Below are 24,610 nucleotides of genomic sequence, written 5' to 3' on the forward strand. Positions count from 1 at the left end.
AAGAGGGGTAGGGGTGGAATAGAAAAGGATGAGCGATTCGTCGATCGTCGCGTGCAAGTTTTTATCGGTCGGCCTCCAACTCCGTCCCGTGGCCCGTCTTACGTAGCAGAACTTCATAAGCGGCGGAGAACGAGCCGGAAGTTTGCTAACGGGCTGACTCAGCCGGTTCCTCTACACGCCGGCGAATTCGCGGTAATACGCAATGATTCTGCTGAGGGCTCGTAAAAATGTCCGACCGCCTCTCCATGTTCTCTTCGGGCTTTCGTCAAACGTGGGGACCAAGGATCCAGTCATAGTCAACGTGCGTTTTAAAAATCATCATCGAAAAACAGAAATTCGAGGTACAGAAGTAATTTACTACCTAATTTACCTGTTCCAATATTGATTCTTCTCTTTCTTACGTATTCAATCTTATATTTCTTCCTTTTTACTGCAACTTGGGTTTTCATCCATTTTTCTATATTCGGATTTTTTCTTTTTTATTTTTCTTCCTTCTTTGTTCGTTTGAAGATATGTTCGATATGTCCATGTTCGTTTTCGAAATTATATGGAGTTGTAATTAATTAATTCGAATTATATTTGTATTTAACCAATTGTTTCGAGATGCAGGATTTAATGTAGATTATGGCATCATTAGATTTTCAACGATTAGGTGCCTTGAGATATACATTTCGGGTTTCAAGTTAAGCATTCCGAAACTGGAATAATCTTGAACGTATCGATTTTTGATGTTTGAATTCTGTTATCTCGAAACTCGATATATTATTCAGTACCATAATCGAATTTTCAATTTTAGGTCCCAAAATGTATATTATTTCTTCTGAAAGATATAAAATCCGAGATAAAATTTGGTAAAACTTGCTATACCTTCCTCCAATTCCCTGGACTCTGTATTCCCCATAACCACTGTCAAATTTAAAATAAAAAATAATTTTTGTAAACTGTCTTCATTTTAATTTTAAAGAAATTAAATTTAAGGAAGCATGCAGTTTCTCGAAAATATTTTGATCCCAGGAACTGTTAAGAAATTAAAATCAATTATTCTGAGCAATATCCCATTCATTTCATACGAATAATTCAATTTTCACATTTTCTACGATCGAAGATAAATCATTTCGAATTTCAAAAATCGGATATTTCGAATTAAAGCTTGCCGAAATATATTAAGCGTGAAAATAGCTTTCTCTGATTTTTGAAAGCTTTTATTTTAAAATTCGCGAGAGGAAAGATGGAATCCGGTGTCAGAACGAGAGGAACCCGGGATCCTCTGCAATCGCCACAAACAGAGCGAGCCATCGATTTGGGCGTTCTTAAACGAGCACACAGAGGGGTCTGGCTAATTACAAAGTTAAATTAAATATTGATATGCAAGGATCCAACTTCCTCCACGAAATAGCTTCCTTGGATACGCGATCGCTTCGATCGCCGGGGTTGGTAAACATATTTAAACGAGCCAGGGATGGAAAGAAACCTGTTAGCGATATTTTCCAGTTCGCGAAAATCGCGGCAATTGTTGCAGGATCGCGTAATATTAATCCTCTCTCGATTCCGATTGGCTCGAAGTTGAAGGAAAGCGGAGTAACCGCTAATTAGCGACTAACTAATCAGCCATCCCTAACTATCAGTAACTAAAACTCCTCCTTATACCCTATAACCATCTCAACCCCTCTGAAATATCCCACATTGCAAATATTCCTTGGACAAAGAATTATGAACCACGTAAAATTTGAAAAATTTCGGAAAATTATTGATTTATATCATTTTCTATCTTCGTTTGTGATGATTAATTATTGGTTCAACTGGATTTATATTCCCAATGACGAACTGCATTTTAAATATTTTTTGGGTGGAGAAGAATATTGCGAACTAATTTCGAAACTCGAAAAATTTGGGAAATTTTGAAGTTTATATTTTTTTCTGGAGATAACAATTTTTAATTAAAGATTGAGCTTAATGCATTCTGTTCAAAACGAATTTCAGATGGAATATTTCAAAATATTATAAATTTAGAATTGTTACATACTTTACAAGTTATTCGATAATTTAATTAATTATTAATTTCTGTAATTTCTTTACAATAAATAAGACATATAATAAGAAATTAATTTTTTAATCTCTATTACACACTGGAAACAAAATGTCCTTTTAAAACGATGTTAGAAAATATTTTTTCTACAAATATAAAAGAAACATTAAATAAAATAAAATTATAAATTATAAAAAAAGATCCAGTATAAGACCCTGAAATTAATTTTCTAATCCACATTAAGCAATGGAACGAATTGTCCCTTTAAAACGATATTAAAGTATATTTTTTCCTTGAATATAATAAATAAAAAAAGAAAAAGAAATTCCAGTAGAAGACCCTAAAATTAATTTTTCAATCCCCATTTCATATTGGAACGAAATATCCTCTTGGAGCGATATTAGAAAATATTTTTTCCATGAATGTAATTATTAAAAAAAAAAAATCCAGTGGAAGACCCTAAAATTAATTTTTCAATCCCCATTTCATATTGCAACGAATTGTCCTCTTAAAACGATATTAGGAAATATTTTCTCCTTGGATACAAACATAAAAAAAAAATTCCACGAAATTTCCACTTACTCACCAGAAGTCACCCAGACTCGTTATCGAACTCGAAGCCGTGACATTGAAACCGGGACCATTCGGGATGAGTCGCAACAGTTGACTCATGATTCGCGGATTGCTCCAATTTTACTCTCAACCACGAACGATATTTATACGGGAAGGCTTTTGCCTGGCAAGATATTCTCCTAACGAGCTGACTCAGCCAACCTTGCTGCTTCATCGTTTGGGATATCACGGAATTAGAAGTCCGCGGCCTAAAATCGTTCCGCTGGTGCAACGACCAAAGCGCGCCGCGGTGCGAAGACCTTATGCCGCGTCCGCATGACAGCGATCGATGGCTACGATCGCGGAAAAATACAGCGACGCCGCTGACCCAAGTCGGCGACATCGATCAACGCGAGAAAGAGGCTCCCGGTTTAATTCCGTAGACTAAGTAAATTTATTTTCCTTAATTCCGTACATTTGTGATCGTTTGGGCAGGTTCTCATGAGGTACAAATAAATTAATTTGTAGCTCCTCTTTCTCGCGATTTTCTATGATAGAAAATATTTTTATAGTTTGATATGAACAATTATAAGATTAATAAAATACGAAGCTTCATTGGGTCTCCTTTGGGCTGATTCTCAAATAAAACAGTTGATTTTTATTCTATTATAATTTCGCGATACGGGGTAAAAATATTGTATAATGATCGGAGTGAAAAATATTCGTGGATCCAATTCAGGCGCCATTTTTAGTCTCTTATGGCGATGAATCTAATTAAAAACGTTCACAGAATTCTTCTTCGATACCTTTGTCAACACCTAATCACGTTTCTGTATATTCGGTCACTGAACGCACAGTGTTTTGAAATTTAGATTGTCGCCATCGCGCTCCGGCGCGTAGTTCTCCGAGTTACCGCTGGGGCGCTAGCGTTAGCTGCGCCTGCGTAAGCAGTCTTCACGCGACTGCTTTCGTTTTCGTCTTTTGTTTATTTGCCGTTTATTTATGATATACATTTTCAATATACGAGCTAGTCACGTAGTCGCTCATATCACAAGGAAAACATATTAAAACAGTTTGTTCCAAATATTTCAACACGTTGCTGATCGATCGACAAAGTCCTCCATTTTGCTTAATATTGCATTGCATTCTTTTAGCATACGTTTATAATATAACGATAATCATAACAATGAGAAACGAAGTATAATTTAATACTGAATTGATAGTCATTTTATAAAAATTCTGAAAGGCATTTCAAGAAGCCCTATGGGCTCCAAAAATAATTCTTAATAATAATTTCCTAATAAATTCAAAAATAATTCGTTCCAATAAAAAAAGAAATGTCCTTTTTTTAGGGAAACAAAAATTTTAAACCCCGCATAAAAGAATCATAAGAAAATAACTGCAATTTCAAAAATGCAAAATACATTCGGCAAAACTATTTTAAAAAATTCCCCACTCCAAAAGAAACTATATAACTATATATTATACTGAATAAAAAGATTCCCTCATATCCTAACCTAGCAATGCCAAATCAGTAGCGTATCAATCAAAACTATTACCCTTATCAAAAAGTTTTCACCCAAACTCGATTACTTCCTCAAAAGTAAACCAAAATTTGAATTATTTTTTCCTTTCTTTCACTTCATATTACTTATTATCTAAATGTATATCCGAAAAAATTTTCGCTATAGGTAATACATGCTAGGTAGCCTTGCTGATGGGTCCACTAACAGGCCCCAGGAACAAACACATCCCTCCATTTTTCTTTCGACTCCTGTAGTCCAACGAAGAGACTACACACCACTTAACAAGGATAGTGTTTGGTGCACCATGGACCTCAATTAGGGGGGGGGGGGGAAAACGTTGGAACCCGGATTTCAATATACAACACGGGTTCTAGCAACAAGGCTACGTTGGAAAAATACAAATCGGCGAAGAGGAAAACACAAAACAGAAATTGAAACTAGAATTGACTGAATTAACTACTAAACTGAAAATTAACTTTTCGCAAATTTTGTGGGTGCTTATATAATGTCAGTTTTTGACGGGGTGATGACCATTGGCCCCTAGTGGGAATGAGTCAATTGCTTTTGGACTCTGAAATTGGCCTGGGTTTATCAGCCAGGTCCTTCTAGTGACTAAGGACCAACGAATCGTTAGTCATCCAACACCTCCATAACACTATAGTTCATCCAAAGAGACAAGACACCGATGCTTACATCAACTTCTGCGTAATCAGTTAACACGTTGAGTGCTACGTCAGTCCCTAGGGACTGGCAGTGAACTTTCCGTTCAGGCGGCATCAGTCCCTAGGGACCGACAGTAGACTTTTCGTTTGGACAGTGTGGATTCTAGGGACTGACAGCGAATTTTTCGTTTGATCATCATCGGTGCGTAAGACTGGCATTGTCAAGGGTTAAATTATCAATGACAATTAATATATTGTAAAAATTTAATTCCTTCTGCTAAAGTAAATCTTCACACTTCCGTGGCTGTTTTCGACTGATCGTTTCTTGGTGATCGCCTTTTTGCCTTTCTGGCATTCCCCACCCCATTATCTTCTGTTTATAATTTGTATATTTGTGCATTGGCTGTACCATTCTCACAGTCCAAACGACAAAGTGAAACGAAGTAATCTTCTGCTCATACCCTTCGGTATACTTGAGCGCTCGGCAGCCAGTGCTCGCTAGCTGCCGCCTGAGCGGAAAGTATAGCAAAATCGGCGCCGCACTCGACATGCTAAGTGGACATCAACTAACTGATCTATTTCCCAGATCTTCCAAACCAGGACCCAATTCCTGGACCCCCATTTCATCCCACAATCCTAGAACCCCTTCAGGACCTAATCACTGGGCCCGGGTATTGCGAAGTCGGCCCTGATCCGATCACGCAGTCGTCGCATTCGGTATCTCGTCTCGTCGTACGGACTACACGTTCGAATTATACATAGACCATCGTGTAGATCTCACGTGAGATCGATCAGCAACGCGCGAAGAGGCCCACCAAGGTGGCTAGCCATCATCATGCAGCACAGAGGAGAGCAGCACTCACCGGACTCCGAGACGGAGGGACTGCCCGCAGACCTGTCGGAGTTCCTGGAGCTGGCCGTGGAGCTGGTGGACGAGGCCGTGCCTAGCGAGCACTCGGAGACGCTGCGCCGTTTGGAGAGGAGAGCCGCGGCTGCGGCGGCTCCGGGGCCGCAAGAGGAACCGGTCGGGGCGCTGGAGCTGAGCCCATGGAGGCCATGCAGACCGTGCAAGCCGTGCAGGCCCGTCTGGTTCATCAGCTGCTCCAGCCGTCGCCTGAGGAACCTCTGCTCGCGGGACAGCTGTTCCTTGTGCACTGCGTGCTTGCGGTCGCGTTCCTCCAGGCTCTGTAACAGAACGTTCCACCCTGTTAGACGCGAGTTTCAAGTTCTAGTTTTTCTAGTTACTTCTAGTTTTAAAATTAAGGGGCTGTTGCGACAGTATCGGCTGGGTCCTGATGCACGAGCTGTTTCTAGGATCTGGGGTACGTATTGGTGAGGTACTCTGGGTGCTAGGGTTTGGGAAGACTTATGAGAGACTGATAAAGGTATCAGAGGGTTTTTGGATAGCTTATGAGGATCAATTGGAGCTTGTTTTTTGAGACTCAGGATGTGTGCGGGTTAGAGATGTATATTGGGAAAATCTTCTAAAAATTCTTCGAATTACCTCAAATTTTTCAAATCCACGAATAGAAATCCAAAATGAAAAGAATAAATAGGAGAAAAGAAGACTGAGGGACTAGGTAATGTTAGAAAAGTAACTAATATAAATACTAAAATTTTTTTCTTCACCTTCATAAAATCACTCGTGATTCGAATTATTAATTATTAATAGGAAATCTTTCAAAAATTCTTCAAATTATTAAACAACCTTATCTCAATTCCATGAATTCAATCCGAAATAAAAAGAAAAAAGAAAATAGAAGAAAGGAAGACAAAGGGATTAAATAATCTAGCAAAAACACCTAATCCAAATACCACAATGTTTTCCTCGACATCCACAAAATCACTCGTAATTCGAATAATTAATTATCAATAGGAAATCTTCCAAAAATTCTTCAAATTACTAAACAACCCTATCTCAAATTGACGAAACGAAATCCAAGATAAAAGAAAAAGAAAATAGAAGAAAGGAAGACAAAGGGACAAAATAATCCAGCAAAGACACCTAATCCAAATATCACAATTTTTCTCGTGCCCTTCATAAAATCATTCATGATTTGAATAATCAATTACGAATAGGAAATCTTCCAAAAATTCTTCCACTCACCAAACGACCCTATCCCAAATCCACGGATCGAAAACCAAAATAAAAATAAAATAAATAAATAGAAGAAAATAAGACAGAGAGCCCAAATAATATATCAAAAATATCTAATCCAAATACCAAAATTTTGTCATACCTTTCAAAAAATCACTCGTGATTCGAATAATCAATTACCAATAGGAAATCTTCCAAAAATTCTTCAAATTACCAAAAGACCCTATCCCAAATTCACAAATCGAAATCCAAAATAAAAAAAGATAAATAAATAGGAAAAAATAAAGCAGATAGACCAAATAATATATCAAAAGTACCTAATCCAAATACCAAAATTTTGTCATACCTTTCAAAAAATCACTCGTGATTCGAATAATCAATTACCAATAGGAAATCTTCCAAAAATTCTTCAAATTACCAAAAGACCCTATCCGAAATTCACAAATCGAAATCCAAAATAAAAATAAAATAAATAAATAGAAGAAAATAAGGCAGAGAGCCCAAATAATATATCAAAAATATCTAATCCAAATACCAAAATTTTGACGTACCTTTCAAAAAATCACTCGTGATTCGAATAATCAATTACCAATAGGAAATCTTCCAAAAATTCTTCAAATTACCAAAAGACCCTATCCCAAATTCACAAATCGAAATCCAAAATAAAAAAAGATAAATAAATAGGAAAAAATAAAGCAGATAGACCAAATAATATATCAAAAGTACCTAATCCAAATACCAAAATTTTGTCATACCTTTCAAAAAATCACTCGTGATTCGAATAATCAATTACCAATAGGAAATCTTCCAAAAATTCTTCAAATTACCAAAAGACCCTATCCGAAATTCACAAATCGAAATCCAAAATAAAAATAAAATAAATAAATAGAAGAAAATAAGGCAGAGAGCTCAAATAATATATCAAAAATACCTAATCCAAATACCAAAATTTTGTCATACCTTTCAAAAAATCACTCGTGATTCGAATAATCAATTACCAATAGGAAATCTTCCAAAAATTCTTCAAATTACCAAAAGACCCTATCCGAAATTCACAAATCGAAATCCAAAATAAAAATAAAATAAATAAACAGAAGAACATAAATCAGAGAGTTCAAATAACATATCAAAAACATCTAATCCAAGTACCAAAATTTCTGTCGTGCCCTTCATAAAATCCGAAATCCAAAATAAAATAAATAAATAGAAGAAAGAAAGACAGAGATAGCAAACAACACAGCAAGGACACCTAATCCCCTATAATTTCACCGTGCTCGCTTAAACTATTCCGCAACGTAATCCCATTCGACGTGCACCCCGTCGTGGGATTGGGGTATTTTTTTAATGCGTTTACGGGAAACTGCTCGCAAAATGATCCCACCGTTAACCGCGTTTCCGTTCGCCGTGATACTCGCGGCAATTGGCTTCCGCTTTTGTTCCATCTTCATTTCGAAGATTAATTCCGGCGAGCGGATACGAAACTGCTGAAAAATCGCGGAGTTAATAGGGGTCGGTGGGGGGTTGGAGCACGGCTCGCTAAGCTCGCGGGGATTACAACAAAGCCGCGGCTAATTCGCGGGCTCTGACATGAGATTTAGATAATTTAAACTTCTCGTTTGGGAATGTTCGTTTCGCGTTAATGAACCGGCCGGGATATTATTTTCCAGCTTCTCCCCACCTGCTTCCGACCCGGCTCGATTCGCCAAGAGTTTCGCGTTCCATTAATAACCAACGAGACGACGAATTCGACGAATGACAATTTTGATAATTAAATCGTGCAACGGAAAAGTCGGTTGGCTGATTTTTGACGGAAACTCGGGTGCTCGAGGATTCTGAGCGAGTGGGTTGGACTCGCGTGGGTTGGTCGTGGGTGATGCTTGCGAGGGTTGGATTCCCGGGGATGATGGAGAACGGTGGTTAAAGGTTTCGAATTATCTGGAAATATGAAAGAGGGTTTGATAATATTTTTTCCTTTAATTTTATAGATTTAATTCATTGGAAAATAATTAATAGAGATAGATATAAAATATTTAATTATTTTATTGTTTGGTAATATATATATATTTTTAATTATATCGGTTTAATTTCTTGGGAAGTAATTAATAGAAATTGATATGGAATATTTGATTGTTTTATTGCTTTCAATTACTTGGAAATATGAAAGGGTGTTTGGTAATATTTTATTTCATTTTTGTTTAATTCTATAGGTTTAACTTATTGGGAATTAATAGAGACAGATATAAAATACTTAATTAATTTATTGTTTGATAATAGTTTTTCCTTTTTTAATTCTATCGGTTTAATTTATTGGGAAGCAATTAATAGAGATAGATATTATTGACTCCATTTTTTGAAAAATCTTTAATATAAAAGGTTATGACTATACCAAGTGCTTTGACACTTAAATTTAAGATTTATTTAATTAATTTTAAATAATAAAATAATTTAATTCATTGATAATTAAGATTTATTTAATTTAATGGATTAAATTTAACTGTCAAAGCACTTGGTATAGTCATAACTTTTTATATTTAAGATTTTTCAAAAAGTCGAGTTTTTATTTTATCGAGTTGTGCAGTGAACGGCTGATATAGCATATTACTTTGTTGCTTTGAGTATGAAAGGGTAGTTATTTCATTATTTTTTGATTCTACCCGTTTGATGAAGTATATTGTTTTTTAATTTCTGAAATATTCGGTAATATTTTATTGCACGTTCCTTTGTTGCATATATCGCGAAATGACTTTTCACTGAACTAATTCGGTCCTTTTTTTGCCTTCAAATCGCAGGAATTTTAACAAAATTAATTTATATCTCCAAGCACTCGCCGTTCGGAAACATCGTAGAAACCGTCAATTCTGAGAAAATATATTCGCAGCACGGAGTAATTTGAAAAACAACGAAATATGTTGTAATCCCATAATTAAATGCTTGTTGAAATTTTTCAGTGGACGAAATGTTCGTTTAAATGAATCTCTTAGGAGCAGTGTATTTTCGAGGAATTATCTTTTGTCAAAATATTTTATCACGCGATATTAATGATATTAATAATGAAAAATTGATACGATTCGTATAATAATACGTTAATAACAGACATTTAATAACCGAGATATCGAGGATAATAAATTCCTATAATTTATAAAGCAAGAAGTTAATGGTAAATATTTAATAATAATAAATTTGCACTATTTATCAGGTAAGAAGTTAATGGTAACTAGCTAATAATAGCAGACGTTGATAATAAATTGATATAACTCGTAATGCAACAAACTAAATGTAAATAATAACAGCAGACATTAATAATAATAAATTTCTATCGTTCACAAAAGAACGAGTTAATGACAAACATTTAATAACGCGGTAATAATAAGACATCAGTAGACATCAGTATAAATGCATGCCATCAATTATAATAAATAAATAGAATTTCTAAAATGAGAAGTTAACAACCAAAATTTAATAATATCGAATATTAATAACGATAAAAGCGAAATATATTTAATAATAATAAATCCACAGAATTTATCGAATAAAGAGTTAATGGAAAATACCTAATAACAGCAGACGTTCATAATAAAACTCAATTACGTATACTTAATAACAGCAGACATCGATAATAATAGATTTCTAGAATTTACAAAACAATAAGATAATATTAAATATTTAACAACAAAGAGAATTAATAATAATAATAAATTTCTACAATTTACAAAATAACAAGTTGATATTAAACTTTTAATAACAGCAGATATCAATGTCAAAAAATTTCTACAACTTGCAAAATAATAAGTCGATATTAAATATTTAACAAGAAAGAGAACTAATAATAATAATAAATTCCTACAATTTACAAAATAAGTTGATATTAAATTTTTAATAACAGCAGATATTAATAACAATAAATTCCTACAACTTGAAAAGAAAATAAGTCGATATGAAATATTTAACAAGAAAGAGAACTAATAATAATAATAAATTCCTACAACTTGAAAAGAAAATAAGTCGATATGAAATATTTAATAATAGCAGTAATCAACAATAATAAATTTCTATAATTTACAAAACAACAAGTTCATATTAAATATTAAATAAAACCAGAAATTAACAATAATAAATTTACATAACGTACAAAATAATAATTCCACAAAAATATTCAACAACAGTAGACACTGACAACAATAAATTTCTACAACCTGCAAAACGACAAGTTGATATTAAATATTTAATAACAGCCAGATATCGATAACAATAAATTTCCTCAATTTCCAAAACAAGTTCATATAAAATATTTAATAAAAACCGGAATCGATAACAATAAATTTGCACACTTTAGAAAACAAGTTCATATTAAATATACAATAATAGCAGGAATTAATGGCAATAAATTTATACAACGTAGAAAATAACAATTGGACAAAAAATATCGAACGGCAGCAGACACTGGGAACAATAAATTTCTATAACACATGAAACAAGAAGTTAACGATAAATATATACAGCAAGAGCGGAGATACACTCCGCGAGGGACGACGAATGAACGAAGAGGGAATAATTCCGAGCAATCGGCTGCAACGAGCTTCAAGGTTCGTTGTCTGCGCTATATTAAAACTCGATTTACACTCGCGGTCCAATTACGATCAAGATCCGGTCAACTACCACTCAGCGCTCCTCGAGCAGCGCAGAAACACGTGGACGATCGTTCCTCGGTCACGTTCCAACAATTTCGATAGCGTTTAAATAAATTCATGTCGCGAGTCCACCGATACGACAGCCTTTCGCATAACTGACAAGCAACCACTCGAATCCATCCAATGGCTTCCTCTTTTTCCCCGTTTGCATTAACATATTAACAGACCCAGACTTGGCCTTTGCGAACGCTATCTCGGAGCTAATAGCGTTGCAGAATCTTCGGTATTTCGTCGCGATTAATTTTCCAGAAGATGATAATAATTCAATGATGCACTGTAATTATGGGAGCAGATAACCGAGCTGATCTTATGCGTGGCTATTTGTAGCAGCTAGTGATGGGTGCTCAGGGTCACCAATAGCAGTGAGGATGATGGATTTAGGATTGGATGAGGATGAAGTTATGGATTTGGAATACTCATATGGAATTTAGAGATAATCGAACGTTATTAATTGTGTTGAATGACTATACATAGGTGGGGGTTGAAGAGTATAGTGTCAGTGTTCAGGAATGGGTGTTTAATCTAAACTTGAGATTCCTGAGCGAGAAAGAGAGAGATAAAATATTGTAAATATTGTGCTAGTTAGTATAGTAGCACTCAGTGTACAGTATATGTTCAAGAACGGCTGATCATTAGTGCAACAATAAGTGTTTAGAGATGGATGACTCCTGTCACTCATAATAGAGATGATTATTCGAGCTTCAAGGTGGTTCAGTATCGATTCTAATAGAGGAATTACAAAGCACTGCGAGTTTCAATAACTACTATAGTCGCATGTAGTAAATGATATATACTCAACGAGGGATGGACACAAAAATTGGTACTAATTTAGAGAAGATAAAATATACCAAATTTTTGTGACTGATATTGTCATTATTCTACACAGTGACTATTTAACAATGAATGAACCCATATGGTATACAATAAATATCCAATGAGGTATAGTCATATAAAAATCGGTATTGATTTATAAAAAACCAAATATACCAAATTTTTGTGACTGGTATAGTCATCATACCACACAGTGACTATTTAACAATGAATGAACCCATATGGTATACAATAAATATCTAATGAGGTATAGTCATATAAAAATCGGTATTGATTTATAAAAGACCAAATATACAAAATTTTTGTGACTGGTATAGTCATCATACCACACAGTGACTATTTAAAAATAGATAAACCCATATGGTATACGATATAAACTCAACGAAGTATAGTCACATAAAAATCGATATTAATTTAGAAGAAAAAATATACCAAATTTTTGTGACTGGTATAGTCATCATATTACACGATAACTATTTAAAAATTGATGAACCTATATGGTATACAATAAATATCTAATGGAGTAGAGTCACATAAAAATCGGTACTAATTTATAAAAGACCAAATATACCAAAGTTTTGTGACTGGTATAGTCATCATATCACAAAGTAACTATTTAAAAATTGATGAACCCATATAGTATACAATACATACTCAACGAAGTATAGTCACATAAAAATCGGTATTAATATAGAAGAGGCAAAATATTCCAAATTTTCATGTCTAATATAGTCATCACACTACACTATTTAAAAGTGTTTGAAAGTATTTAAAGACTATTTAAAAAGTAATGAACCCATATGGTATACAATAAATACTCAATAAGTTATGGTCACATAAAAATCGATACTAATTTATAAAATACAAAATATTCCAAAATTTTGTGACTGGTATAGTCATCATGCTACACAGTGACTATTTAACAATGAATGAACCCATATAGTATACAATAAATACCGAATGAGATATAGTCACATAAAAATTGGTACTAATTTAGAAGAGACAAAACATTCCAAATTTTTGTGACTGTCAGTATGATAGTCATTCTACTACACAGTGACTATTTATAATGAATGATCCCGATCACCATTAAAAATTTGTGAACCCAGGACCCTCATGCATGGATCATCCAGGGTGACGAAAAAATTATTAGGTGAAGTGAAAAATCGTTGAATATTGATACTAATCGACGGAATTGTATGTCCAGAGTGTGCCAATGAGAAACGTGGAGGCACTGTAAATTTTGTTCGACTAATTATTAGCCACGACACATCGCCATGGCTCAGGGATGCCTGACCAGTGGGATCCATCGCTAGCGAAGAGATTAAGCCGTAGGAACGATACGGGGGAATAAAATTACGAGTGCAGAGTGCTTTGTACGAGTCTCCACGAGACAAAGCTCGTTCGCCGAGAGCAGCCAAGAACACCGGTGTATCAATATTTAATTTAACTTTATAATTAGGTAGACCGTCGGTTCGTTCAAGAACATCCGAAGCAATCGCTTTCGAACGAAGTAGAGACGTTGGATTCCCATCGCAATGGGGATCGTCACTATTGTAGAGGAAAAGAAGGAACTTCCCGACTGACCCAGCTTCATTCTCTTTGACTCAAATGAAAAATGTTTCCTGCCCCGGCGATGCTCCTTTTAAGCGACTCCGATAGTATCGGGTCTCTATCGCCGATGCAGAGGTAAACGAGTAACGTGGAATAATTCCGGAATTTTCTTTGGACTTTCCTCTGATTAAACGTGGCGAATTTCGAAGTTTTCGCTGAATCAGATTGTAACCATTAATTTGTTTTCCAGTTGGTCCTTTGTTTTAAATTAGAATTCCCATTTTTATTTGGTTGATTTATCGTGTTTTATTTGAATTATAATTTTCAATTTTGAATTGTTTTTTGGAGATATAATCACTTTCTTTGAATTGTAATTATAATTTTTAATTTGATGGCTCATAATATCCTGAATATAATTATTCTTTTTTAATTATAATTTTAATTATTGGTCTATTGACTATTTCTTATTAATTTTTAAGCTCATTGGGTTTATTTTTAATTATAATTTTTACTTTTGGTTTGTTGATTTATCGTATTTTATTTGAATTATAATTTTCAATTTGAAATTGTTCTCTTGGGTGTAATCATTTGCTAATTTTTAATTTGATAACTAATAGTAGTATCTATATAACCATTCTTCTTTAATTATAATTTTAACTATTTTTCTTATAAGATGTAATTTTAATATTTAAATTGGTATACCTCTGTGGATTAAAATTGAAGAAATTGAAGATAGAATTTTCAATTTACTTTTTACGATATAAAATCGTAGGAGTAGTAATAACAACAAGCTAATAACCATTACAAATTATGTACATCCATGAAAAATATATGTAATATTTCTAAAATTGCAATTAATAAAAAGAAAAGCCATTAAGACTTAAAATTTTTGAAATTCTTAAGAGACTCCATTATGCTAAAAATGTTTAATATATTCATACCTGCGACTAAAATTACTTTAATTCCTGACTAATTATTGCTAACCTTATTTGATAGTATTTTATACAGAAAATTTTCCAAAATTGTTTTAAGATCCCAAAACCCAATTAGAATCATCCACAGAAATTCTCACAAAATCCTCAGTGGAAAATAATTATTACAAACCCTATTCGATAGTATTTTATACAGCAAATTTTCCAAAATTGATCATTTTAAAATTCAAAATCCCAACTGGAGTCATCCATCGAAATTCTCAATGGAGGATAATAATTACAAACCCTATTCGACAGTATTTTATACAGAAAATTTTCCAAAATTGAATATTTTAAGATCCTAAATCCCAAATAGAGTCATTCACCGAAATTCTCACAAAATCCTCAATGGAAGATATTTATTACAAATTATTACATATTATTACAAATAATTTATACAGAAAATTGTCCAAAATTGAACATTTTAAGATCCCAAAATCCAACTAGAGCCATCTACCGAAATTCTCACAAAATCCTCGAGACAAAATAATTATTACAAATTATTACATATTGTTACAAATAATTTATACAGAAAATTGTCCAAAATTGAACATTTTAAGATCCCAAATCCCAACTAAAGTCATCCACCAAAATTCTCACAAAATCCCCAATGCAAAATAATTATTACAAATTATTACATATTGTTACAAATAATTTATACAGAAAATTGTCCAAAATTGAACATTCTAAGATCCCAAATTGCAACTAAAGTCATCCACCGAAATTCTCAAAATCCCCAATGCAAAATAATTATTGCAAATTATTGCATATTATTACAAATAATTTATACAGAAAATTGTCCAAAATTGAACATTCTAAGATCCCAAATTGCAACTAAAGTCATCCACCGAAATTCTCAAAATCCCCAATGCAAAATAATTATTGCAAATTATTACATATTGTTACAAATAATTTATACAGAAAATTGTCCAAAATTGAACATTTTAAGATCCCAAATCCCAACTAGAGCCATCCACCGAAATTCTTACGAAATCCTAAATGGAACCGCAGTAATTCGTCGGTATCTGAAGAACGATTGCACAAGGTCTAACCATTTGTGGACGAGAACAACAACGACATCGAAGAGAAACGTGGTCGTCATCGATGAACAGCCAGTCGGACTAGATTCAATTAAAGAAGACACGACGTACCATGCATCGGCATGGAGAATAGACGTTGGATAATTAAGTCGAGGGATCACGCGATCGCGAGTGAACAGAACCGATCACGGTGCAGTGTCGTTTATCCATTCACTGGCCCCTCCTGTCCCATCCTTTGCATGTATTCAAGATCAGATCGATCGTGTTATGCATCCAGTTTGATTTATTCCAAGCATCCTGACGCTCTCGAGAGCCTCGTCCGAGGCCTGAGGACGAGCCGCGGGTCCGGCCTCTGGCAGCCATTGGGAACTGCACGCGAGAGGAGCTGGATGTGAGAATAATTGCAAATCGCGCGAAAGCGAATGTGAAAATTATTGCGAATCGCGTGAACGTGACTGTGGAACCGATCGCTAATTGCGCGAACGTGAACGTGAAAATGATTGCAAAGGTAGACGTGTAGGTGTGCGTGCGAGTGCGAGTGTGTATGTGAAATGATTGCAAAGGTAGCCGTGTAGGTGTGCGTGCGAGTGCGAGTGTGTACGTGAAATGATTGCAAAGATAGATGTGCGTGTGCGAGTGTGGACGTGGAAATGATTGCAGAGGTAGATGTGCGTGTGTGAGTGTGAACGTGAGAATGATTGCAAGTATATATGTGTACATGTGAGTGTGAGTGTGATTTGAGCGTGTATGTGAAAATGGCTGCAAAGGTAGACGAAGTGTATGAGTATGTGTGTGGACGTGAGAATGATTGCAAATATATACGTGTAAGGGTGAGTGCAAGTGTGAATATAGGCGTGAAAATGATTACAAGGATACACGTGCATGTAGGAGAATGAGCATAAGTGTAAATGTAAGTGTGAGTTTGAGCGTGAATGTAAACGTGAAAAAGATAACAAAGATAAATTCGTACGTGTGAGTGTGAGTGCGAATATGAGAATGATTGCAGAGGTATATGTACACGTGTGAGTGCACAAGTGTGAACGTGAAAATGATTGCGAATGTGACGTGTACGTGTGAGTGTGAGTGAGAATGTGACGTGGAAATGATTGCGAATGTGGTGGCACGAGCGTGAGTGTGGAGGTGAAAATAATTACGAAGGCAGATGCGCGAGTGTGAGTGTGGACGTGGAAATGATTGCAAAAGTGGACGCGAATGTGACTGTAAATTGTTGGGATTGTGGAAATGGATTTAGATAGGAGTGCAGGTTTTATGAACGTGGATATGCATGTACAGTGGCATGCGTGTGGTCGTGGGTACGAAGATAACTATAAATCGCACAGGGGTGTGATCGTGGTTCTGGATACGAGTTTAAATCGTGTAGACACGAGTGTGAATATGCTTGTAAATCGCGCGAACATGACTGGAATAATTATTAATTATCGAGGCCTCTGCACTGTGTGTTGGACGAAGGATCGTGTGTGTGCGCGTGTTTCTTGCAACAGTATAGGTGGACTTAAATTTTCTTCGCTTTTAATCGGAAAAATTTGTTCAAAATAGGAGACAAGTCTCAGGATTGAAGATGTATGACGTGTAATAAATCACACGTGTGGTTTACATTGGTAAAATTAATTAGGATGATCTGATGGAAATAAAAGAAACACTATATTTTGTATTATATTAAATCAATGAGGTAATATTTACAATTATTATATAATAAATATTATATTATATATGTAATACTTAAATTTAGCAAAAATCCAGAGGAAATGAAAATATTTTGATGTATATATATATACGTATCATGGAAATTTATTCTACGGTGATACGAATGCAGTTATAGTGAATAAAAAATGTATCAACTATCAAATTTATTATTAATAAATAATAAATTTCTCAGAGCAAAAATTTATAATAAAAACGGTAAAATCAAGGAATTTTTGGATTGGAAATTATTGAAGACACGTCATTATTAACGACATCAGCAATGATCGTGTTTTTCCGTCGATCTTCGGCCTATCGAAGGTTATATATAGATCTCGCGATCGGTTAAAAGGTCATTTGCAGATTTTTCTTCTGATCGGACGGATTTTCCATCATGGACCTGGGCTCTGGTGCCAAGGGTGTGGTCAACGGTCAAAGGTCAGTGGCCAGTACTATATATTATACATTACATATATATTTCCTTATATGCATTATATTCGTATGTATATACTTCTTTATATACATAAAAAGAAATATAAATACATACATACATATATGTGTCGTCATCACGAGTTGGCCAGTAGTTCTAGAGAAGCTCTCAAAGACAGATATACCTTCCTCGAGTAATAGAAGAATTGAAAAGAAAATGAAATATGTCGTAATTATTTTACAATTATAAACTCATAATCCCCATGGTATACTATCCTGTCATAAAAATCTTTAGTTCTACTGTTGAGAAAAATCATTAGACACGCGACTCTTACGTCCATCCACCCATCCATCCATCAACGTTCACCTTTTCGCGTTTACGCAACTCGGTCGCGGAGATGGAAAACCGTGGTGACCGCGTGGATGAGGCCATCCACTTCCGGTGGAAAAGGCCAAACGCGGCGCAACCGGCGTCGTCGATCGGCGAACGCGATTGGACGGCTTCCCGTTGCGTCAGCCGCGCTGCGAGAAGCGTCGATGTGCGTTCTTTATTTTTTTTTCTCTCTCTCCTCTTCTTCTCCTCTCCTCCCACCACCTTCCCTTTCCTCCGTCACCTTTTCTCCATCGCGGTAATCGAGCCTCGAGCGCGTTCAATTCGCTCGGAACACAATTAACGCGGCCGACGACGACGCGTGAACGCGGAATACGTATATTTGCACCGGCAATCCGATTAAACGTTTCAAGGTGGAGCCTTTTACGGGGCTTAAATCGATTCCACGACGGATCACCGGCACCGGGAATTCCTGCCGCTTTTCGCCAACGCGTTCCGGACGACTATGCGTGCCCGATGAGTATGACAGATTAAGTATTTTCGGGAGGAAAAGGCGAAAAGTGGAGACTCGGTTGCAGGGTGGGGATGAAGAGGTTAGGGGAAGATCGTTTTTGGATTTCGATTCGTTGAGAGATTGGCGAAGATAACAGAATTACGTGGATTGGATGTGTAGTTCCGGTTTTCACGTTGGCAACCGGAATCTTGCGCTTCTTCAATTTCGTTCAATTCGAAGCCATTTTCCGTTTTTTTTTTTTTTCAATTGGAATTTTTTGATTAGGATTCTTCCTTTATTATTTTTCTTTTTTCTTAGGAGAGGGACAGTAACTATTTTGTTTCACTTGCGTATCTTTTAAATCAAATTTTTTTTACCATCTTTTCATTTCTGGAGGTTCTTTCTCGCATAGCAGCGATTCCACATTTCTTGGAAGCCTAAGTTGCCGGTAGAATTCACCATACGATACTCTCGCCATGATAGGATTGCTCTCCCCAACATGCGGAAATTCTCCTAAGTCGCGATCTAATCACGATAGAGTGTAGCCCAGGAAGGTACTACACCGAAGGGAAGCCCATAAGGTGATAGATTATTCCCCACCATCGACCCGTAATGGACACACTGTCTACTGAGAAGTGGCTGGGACCGAAAGGGAACCCCAAGGAACAACGTCCACGGTAGTAGACACAGTAGTCACTATTTTGAAGAAAGGATCGGTAGTGATCACTGGGTAGTCACTGGACGAAGTTGGAACCTGAAGACATATTCCAAAGACGCCTACTAGTCGTCAGAAACCGATACTGTAGTAGGTAAACAACGGAATGGAATGGATCACAACACACCCGAAGCCACAGTAGTCAGGAGGTAGTCACTAGGAACTTAGTTCCACATTACTTGGAAAGCACTACCATATATATATATATATAGAGAGAGAGAGAGATCCGACTACTACCCCCCATTCACCAGAATAATGGACACACACCTTTTTGTGAACCTACTGAATAAACACTGGACACACAACTCTGGACTGGACTACTGGGTTTTGTCCAAAGTGGAGTTAATTTTTTATTTGGATAACCCAAGGATTAATATTTCTGGATAGTGTTCAAAGGCAGTCCATTTTATAGTAAGCGAAAAAAACCCAGGATTTGAAAAATCGTCGAAAGAAATATTATTATACTTTATACTTGTGGCCCGGCCGCGGTCACCCATCCTTCCCGTCCACCCGGGCGAGTGATATTTAACATGGCAGAGCACCTATCACGAATGAAGTTCTTAATGCTGCCTTCGCACTCGACTCTACTATTTTTTAATAGGATTCATAAGGTACGCACAGTAACACGATGCTTATTGATTCTAGATCCCGACACGTGATATGCATTAATCAGTGTACACGTAATAGCTTTTACTAGAATTACATTGTGCCACTAATTTGCATACAGTTACCAAGAAAACTAACCCCGTATAAGACTATAAAATATGATTATATTCAACTTCATTCAATTTTCCCTCCCATTTCTAATTTTAATCCACACCCCTCTGCGATCCATCATCTTTACAACCCAAACCAGCTTATCCTTAATCTCTCATAAAACTGAAATAAAAAAGGGACATTAAAATTTCTCAAAGCTACAATAAAATTCTACAACGACAAATAAAACTGAAATTTTCTTAACATACTAATTATAGTGAATGGCAATGCCCAAACTTTTTTATAAAATTTGTAATATCATTACTATTATTCTAACAATGTGAAAAAATTAATGCATTATATAAAATATTTAAATATATTTATTTGAGTATATATCTTATACATACTATTTAGGAATATTATTTATTAGGATAAAATAAAATACTGATTATAAAATTATCAAAAATTAATATGAAAGTCAACCTGTTAGTATTTTCAAAAAATTCCATCTCCTATTCTCATAATTTTTAAAGAATGATGAATTTATTTCTTTATTTTGTCACTCGAAAGGTTAATATAAGTCATTTCAGACAGTGACTAAAAATAATATTTACGGGATAAAAGTTAATATCCCCTCTCCCCTCCCCAAAAAATTCCCATCTTCACCCTTATCTCACGTTCTATTCCAGCCACCCAGACCCACCTGAACCGCGTCTCACCGGCCAAAACTCAGCCTCCCTTAAAATCCGCGAAACAAAAGGAACAAAAGACGGAAGAAACCGAAAGCGAAAGAAGAAGCTGGTATGTAAATAAGCGACGGCGAGGGTGCTGCGCCGCGAGACGAAAAGCGGGGAGACGACGGCGGAGGAGCCGTCTGCGATTTATGACACCCTTCCAGAACACTACACGCCGCTCCCCTGTAATCACTTCTTCTGTTCGAGAGAGGAGAGGAACGCCTGGGAACAAGAGAGGGGCCCCGGGAAAAGAAGCTAAGACGCGAGTGGACGGGACGAGGCGGGGGGCCGGATACAAAGATAAGCAATTGGCGAGAGCCAAGGGAACGGCATGGAATAATGGCGGGGGTGGCGATTAGAAAGCGGGACGAAATTGTCTGCGACTAGCCGGGGACCAACGCGGACAAAGGGGACGTCCGGTCGGACCCGTTGCTGATGAGAAAAATAGGGGGACAGCGAAGGGTGGGGGTGGAAACAAAGGACGCAATGGATCCCGTGTTGCGAGACTGGAGTCGCGGTGTTGATGCGACATGGACTGGGTGGTTCGGAAATTAGCGGAAGTCTGAGTTTTCTCGGGGAGTCATGGGACTCTTCGAGACCTCTCTCAAGGTCAAGAAGTCTTGAGAATCATTCTGATGATAGATGTCGCGATGTTACCTCGATACGAAGTTGGGAACCTAGGTGTCAAACGTCTAGATTTAGGTTAGGTGAGACTAGAACACTGAATAGGGCCAGCAAGAGAATTTTTGGTAGTCTGATGTTGCAGAGAGTAGAGACTGATGATAATTCGCGTCATTTATGAACTTCTTCTTGGGTCATCGATTTAGGAAAAATGAAATTAAACACTCAGCTAGACTATGATTGGGTTAGTTGAGATTTATATGCTGACTGTAATAGAAAAATTAATTTTTAATGCTTTCACGAATTTTTGGTATTCTGATGTCGCAGAGAATAGAGACCGATGAGAATTCACGTCATTTGTGGACCTTTTCCTGGGTAATCGATTCGTCTATAACGAAATTAGATACTGATGAGAATTCACGTCATTTGTGGACCTTTTCCTGGGTAATCGATTCGTCTATAACGAAATTAGAACCCCAGCTAGGCTATGATGTGGTCAGTTGATATTTACATGCTGACTGTAATAGAAAAATTAATTTTTAATGCTTTCACGAATTTTTGGTACTCTGATGTCGCAGAGAATAGAGACTGATGAGAATTCACGTTATTTGTGAACCTCTTCCTGGGTAATCGATTCGTCTATAATGTAATTAGAACCCCAGCTAGGCTATAGTTAGGTTAGTTGAGACTCAAACGCTGACTGCACCAAGGAAACGAACTTTTAATATCCTCTGACGTTCCAGAGAGCAAGAGGGAGAGAATATATTTGCTAAAACGTTCGCAGTCACTAGTGATCCTTTCAATGATCGCTTTTTGATCCTGTTTTTGATCGTCATCGACGGGAATTTATGATCGCGCGTCATTTACAATCTTCCTTCTGGTCTATTCCATTTCAAATTTTGTTTCCTTGCTCTTCCCACCTAACCTAACCAGATCTCGAGGAATAATTTTTCACGAGCCACCCAGCGTATGCAATTCGGAGGAACAGTGGTTCTCACAGCCTTTCCTCTTAAATGGCAGAAAGAGACCGAAGAGTGGATGCGAGTTCGAACGTCTGGATAATTTATTCCCGCGTGGACGAGCGCCGAAGATGGCGCGAAATGGGGGTGGAAAGAGTACCGGCACGAAACGGTCGGAGCCTCGCTTTTAAGCCGGCTTCCGCGCATTTTACGACGGGGACCAGGGCTCGAAACCACCCTTATCTTCGTTGTAAACTCGTATCAAGGAGCACGGGGCAGTTGGCGCGCACACACGCATCGAACGACGTCTCTTATCTGCGATCCTGGTCACCTCACACCCCTTCATCCTTTTATAGCACGCTTCTCCGAACGCTTTTGAGTGTCTTTTCGTCGGGGCTGTGTCGAACGAATTTTTATAGCGTATTATATTTATATCCGCCTTATGACAGTGCTACTGTTATACTTATATTTGCAATTATATTTACACTTTCACGTTATTTCAAAGATGTCGTCATGTTTATATTGCTGTTATATTACGATAGATTTATACATAAATTTATTTAATTAAACCAAGAAGCCACCTATGGGGTACCCTAATTAATAACAGGTAAGGAAAGAAGTAATTATTTGTGAATTTTTGAACATCCTTTATCTTCTGACAGATGTATATCGAAATTCAATTAAAAATAGTTAAAAGAATCCAAAAACTTCTACATATATCAATGTATGTGTGAGCTTGCTTTTATTTAGCAATAGGATTGTACAATAAGTCATATACTATTAAATATTAAATTATTTGTTTAACCACGAACCTCTACCTCAAAGTTTCTCAAAATTCCCAAGAAAAAAACAAATAAAATGTAGAAAAAAATATTCAAAGCATCCCCCAAAAATGTTCCTAAAAATATAATCATAAACGATTGTCCAGTAAATTCAATTAAATATAATTCAATTAAAAATAGTTAAAAGAGTCCAAAAACTTCTACATATATCAATGTATGTGTGAGCTTGTTTTTATTTAGCAATAGTACTCTAGAATAAGTCATATACTATTAAATATTAAATTATTTACTTAATCACAAACCTCAACCTCAAAGTTTCTCAAAATTCCCAAGAAAAAACAAATAAAATGCAGAAAAAAATATTCAAAGCGTCCCCCAAAAATGTTCCCAAAAATATAATCGTACACCACTGTCCAGTAGACGGCTGGACATTCCCCCTGTTCGGCGACTCCCGGTCCGCGGAAAATGAAATGGATCGCGGGGGTGGGGGGTTGGTTCGATTTAAAGAAGTAATTTGGTTCGTTCGAAATCCGAGTGAACATAAATCCTTCCTGACCACCGGTGTATCCCGAAGGACTCCCGCCGCATTTCCACCCCCTTCGCCCCTCTCCCCCTATTTTTCCCTCCTTCCCGTTTTTCCTCCGCCATCTTCGTGGTAGGGATATTTAATGTCCAGGAACGGACGCCGCCGCTTAGCGACAATTGCGTTTAATTACCGGGAAAAAAGCTGCACCACAACCCCCACCCCCCCTTTCACTTCCTTCCGCTCGTCGCGTTCATCGAGCCCTGTGGCCCGTGTCAAAGGTTAGATAATTCGCGAGGCCTGAGAGGGGATAAGCGAGGGATGGTAGGGGAACTACAGGACGTTCCTTAATTTTCTACGACAAATTGGACCCTGTCGAAGTGTCCGTTCGTCGTTTGGGAAACGTGTGATGGCCTGATTAGGTCGTTTTTCCCATGTCGGGATCGATGGATCCTCCCAGGGAACGATTTCGATCTCGTGGGTTAAGTGCGATGATGTCTCGTGGTAATATTTCGAGGTTAGAAAGGGGTTGGCGATTTTGGATTGACCCATCTGACGATATTTTCATTCGAAATTAATTAATTGAACAGTGGACTTACAAATGGCGATTGAAAGTAGTTAAAATAACCACGTAGTACTATAAAACTTGGAAAATTTCATACGAAATAAATATTGTTG

At 36.5% G+C, this 24,610-nt stretch overlaps 1 protein-coding gene across 1 annotated transcript in view; it reads right to left on the minus strand.

The window, feature by feature from the left end:
- Positions 1 to 24,610, minus strand: part of Mxd (MAX dimerization protein) — a 431,559-nt gene that overhangs the window by 168,552 nt on the left and 238,397 nt on the right. Inside the window, exon 4 of the mRNA XM_017906563.1 lies at positions 5,630 to 5,951. Coding sequence (XP_017762052.1) covers positions 5,630 to 5,951 — 322 coding nt within the window. The remainder of the gene's footprint in view (positions 1 to 5,629; positions 5,952 to 24,610) is intronic.

This window comes from Eufriesea mexicana, unplaced genomic scaffold (genome assembly GCF_001483705.2).
Source record: "Eufriesea mexicana isolate 0111107269 unplaced genomic scaffold, ASM148370v2 scaffold5561, whole genome shotgun sequence".
Taxonomy (NCBI): Eukaryota; Metazoa; Arthropoda; class Insecta; order Hymenoptera; family Apidae; genus Eufriesea; species Eufriesea mexicana.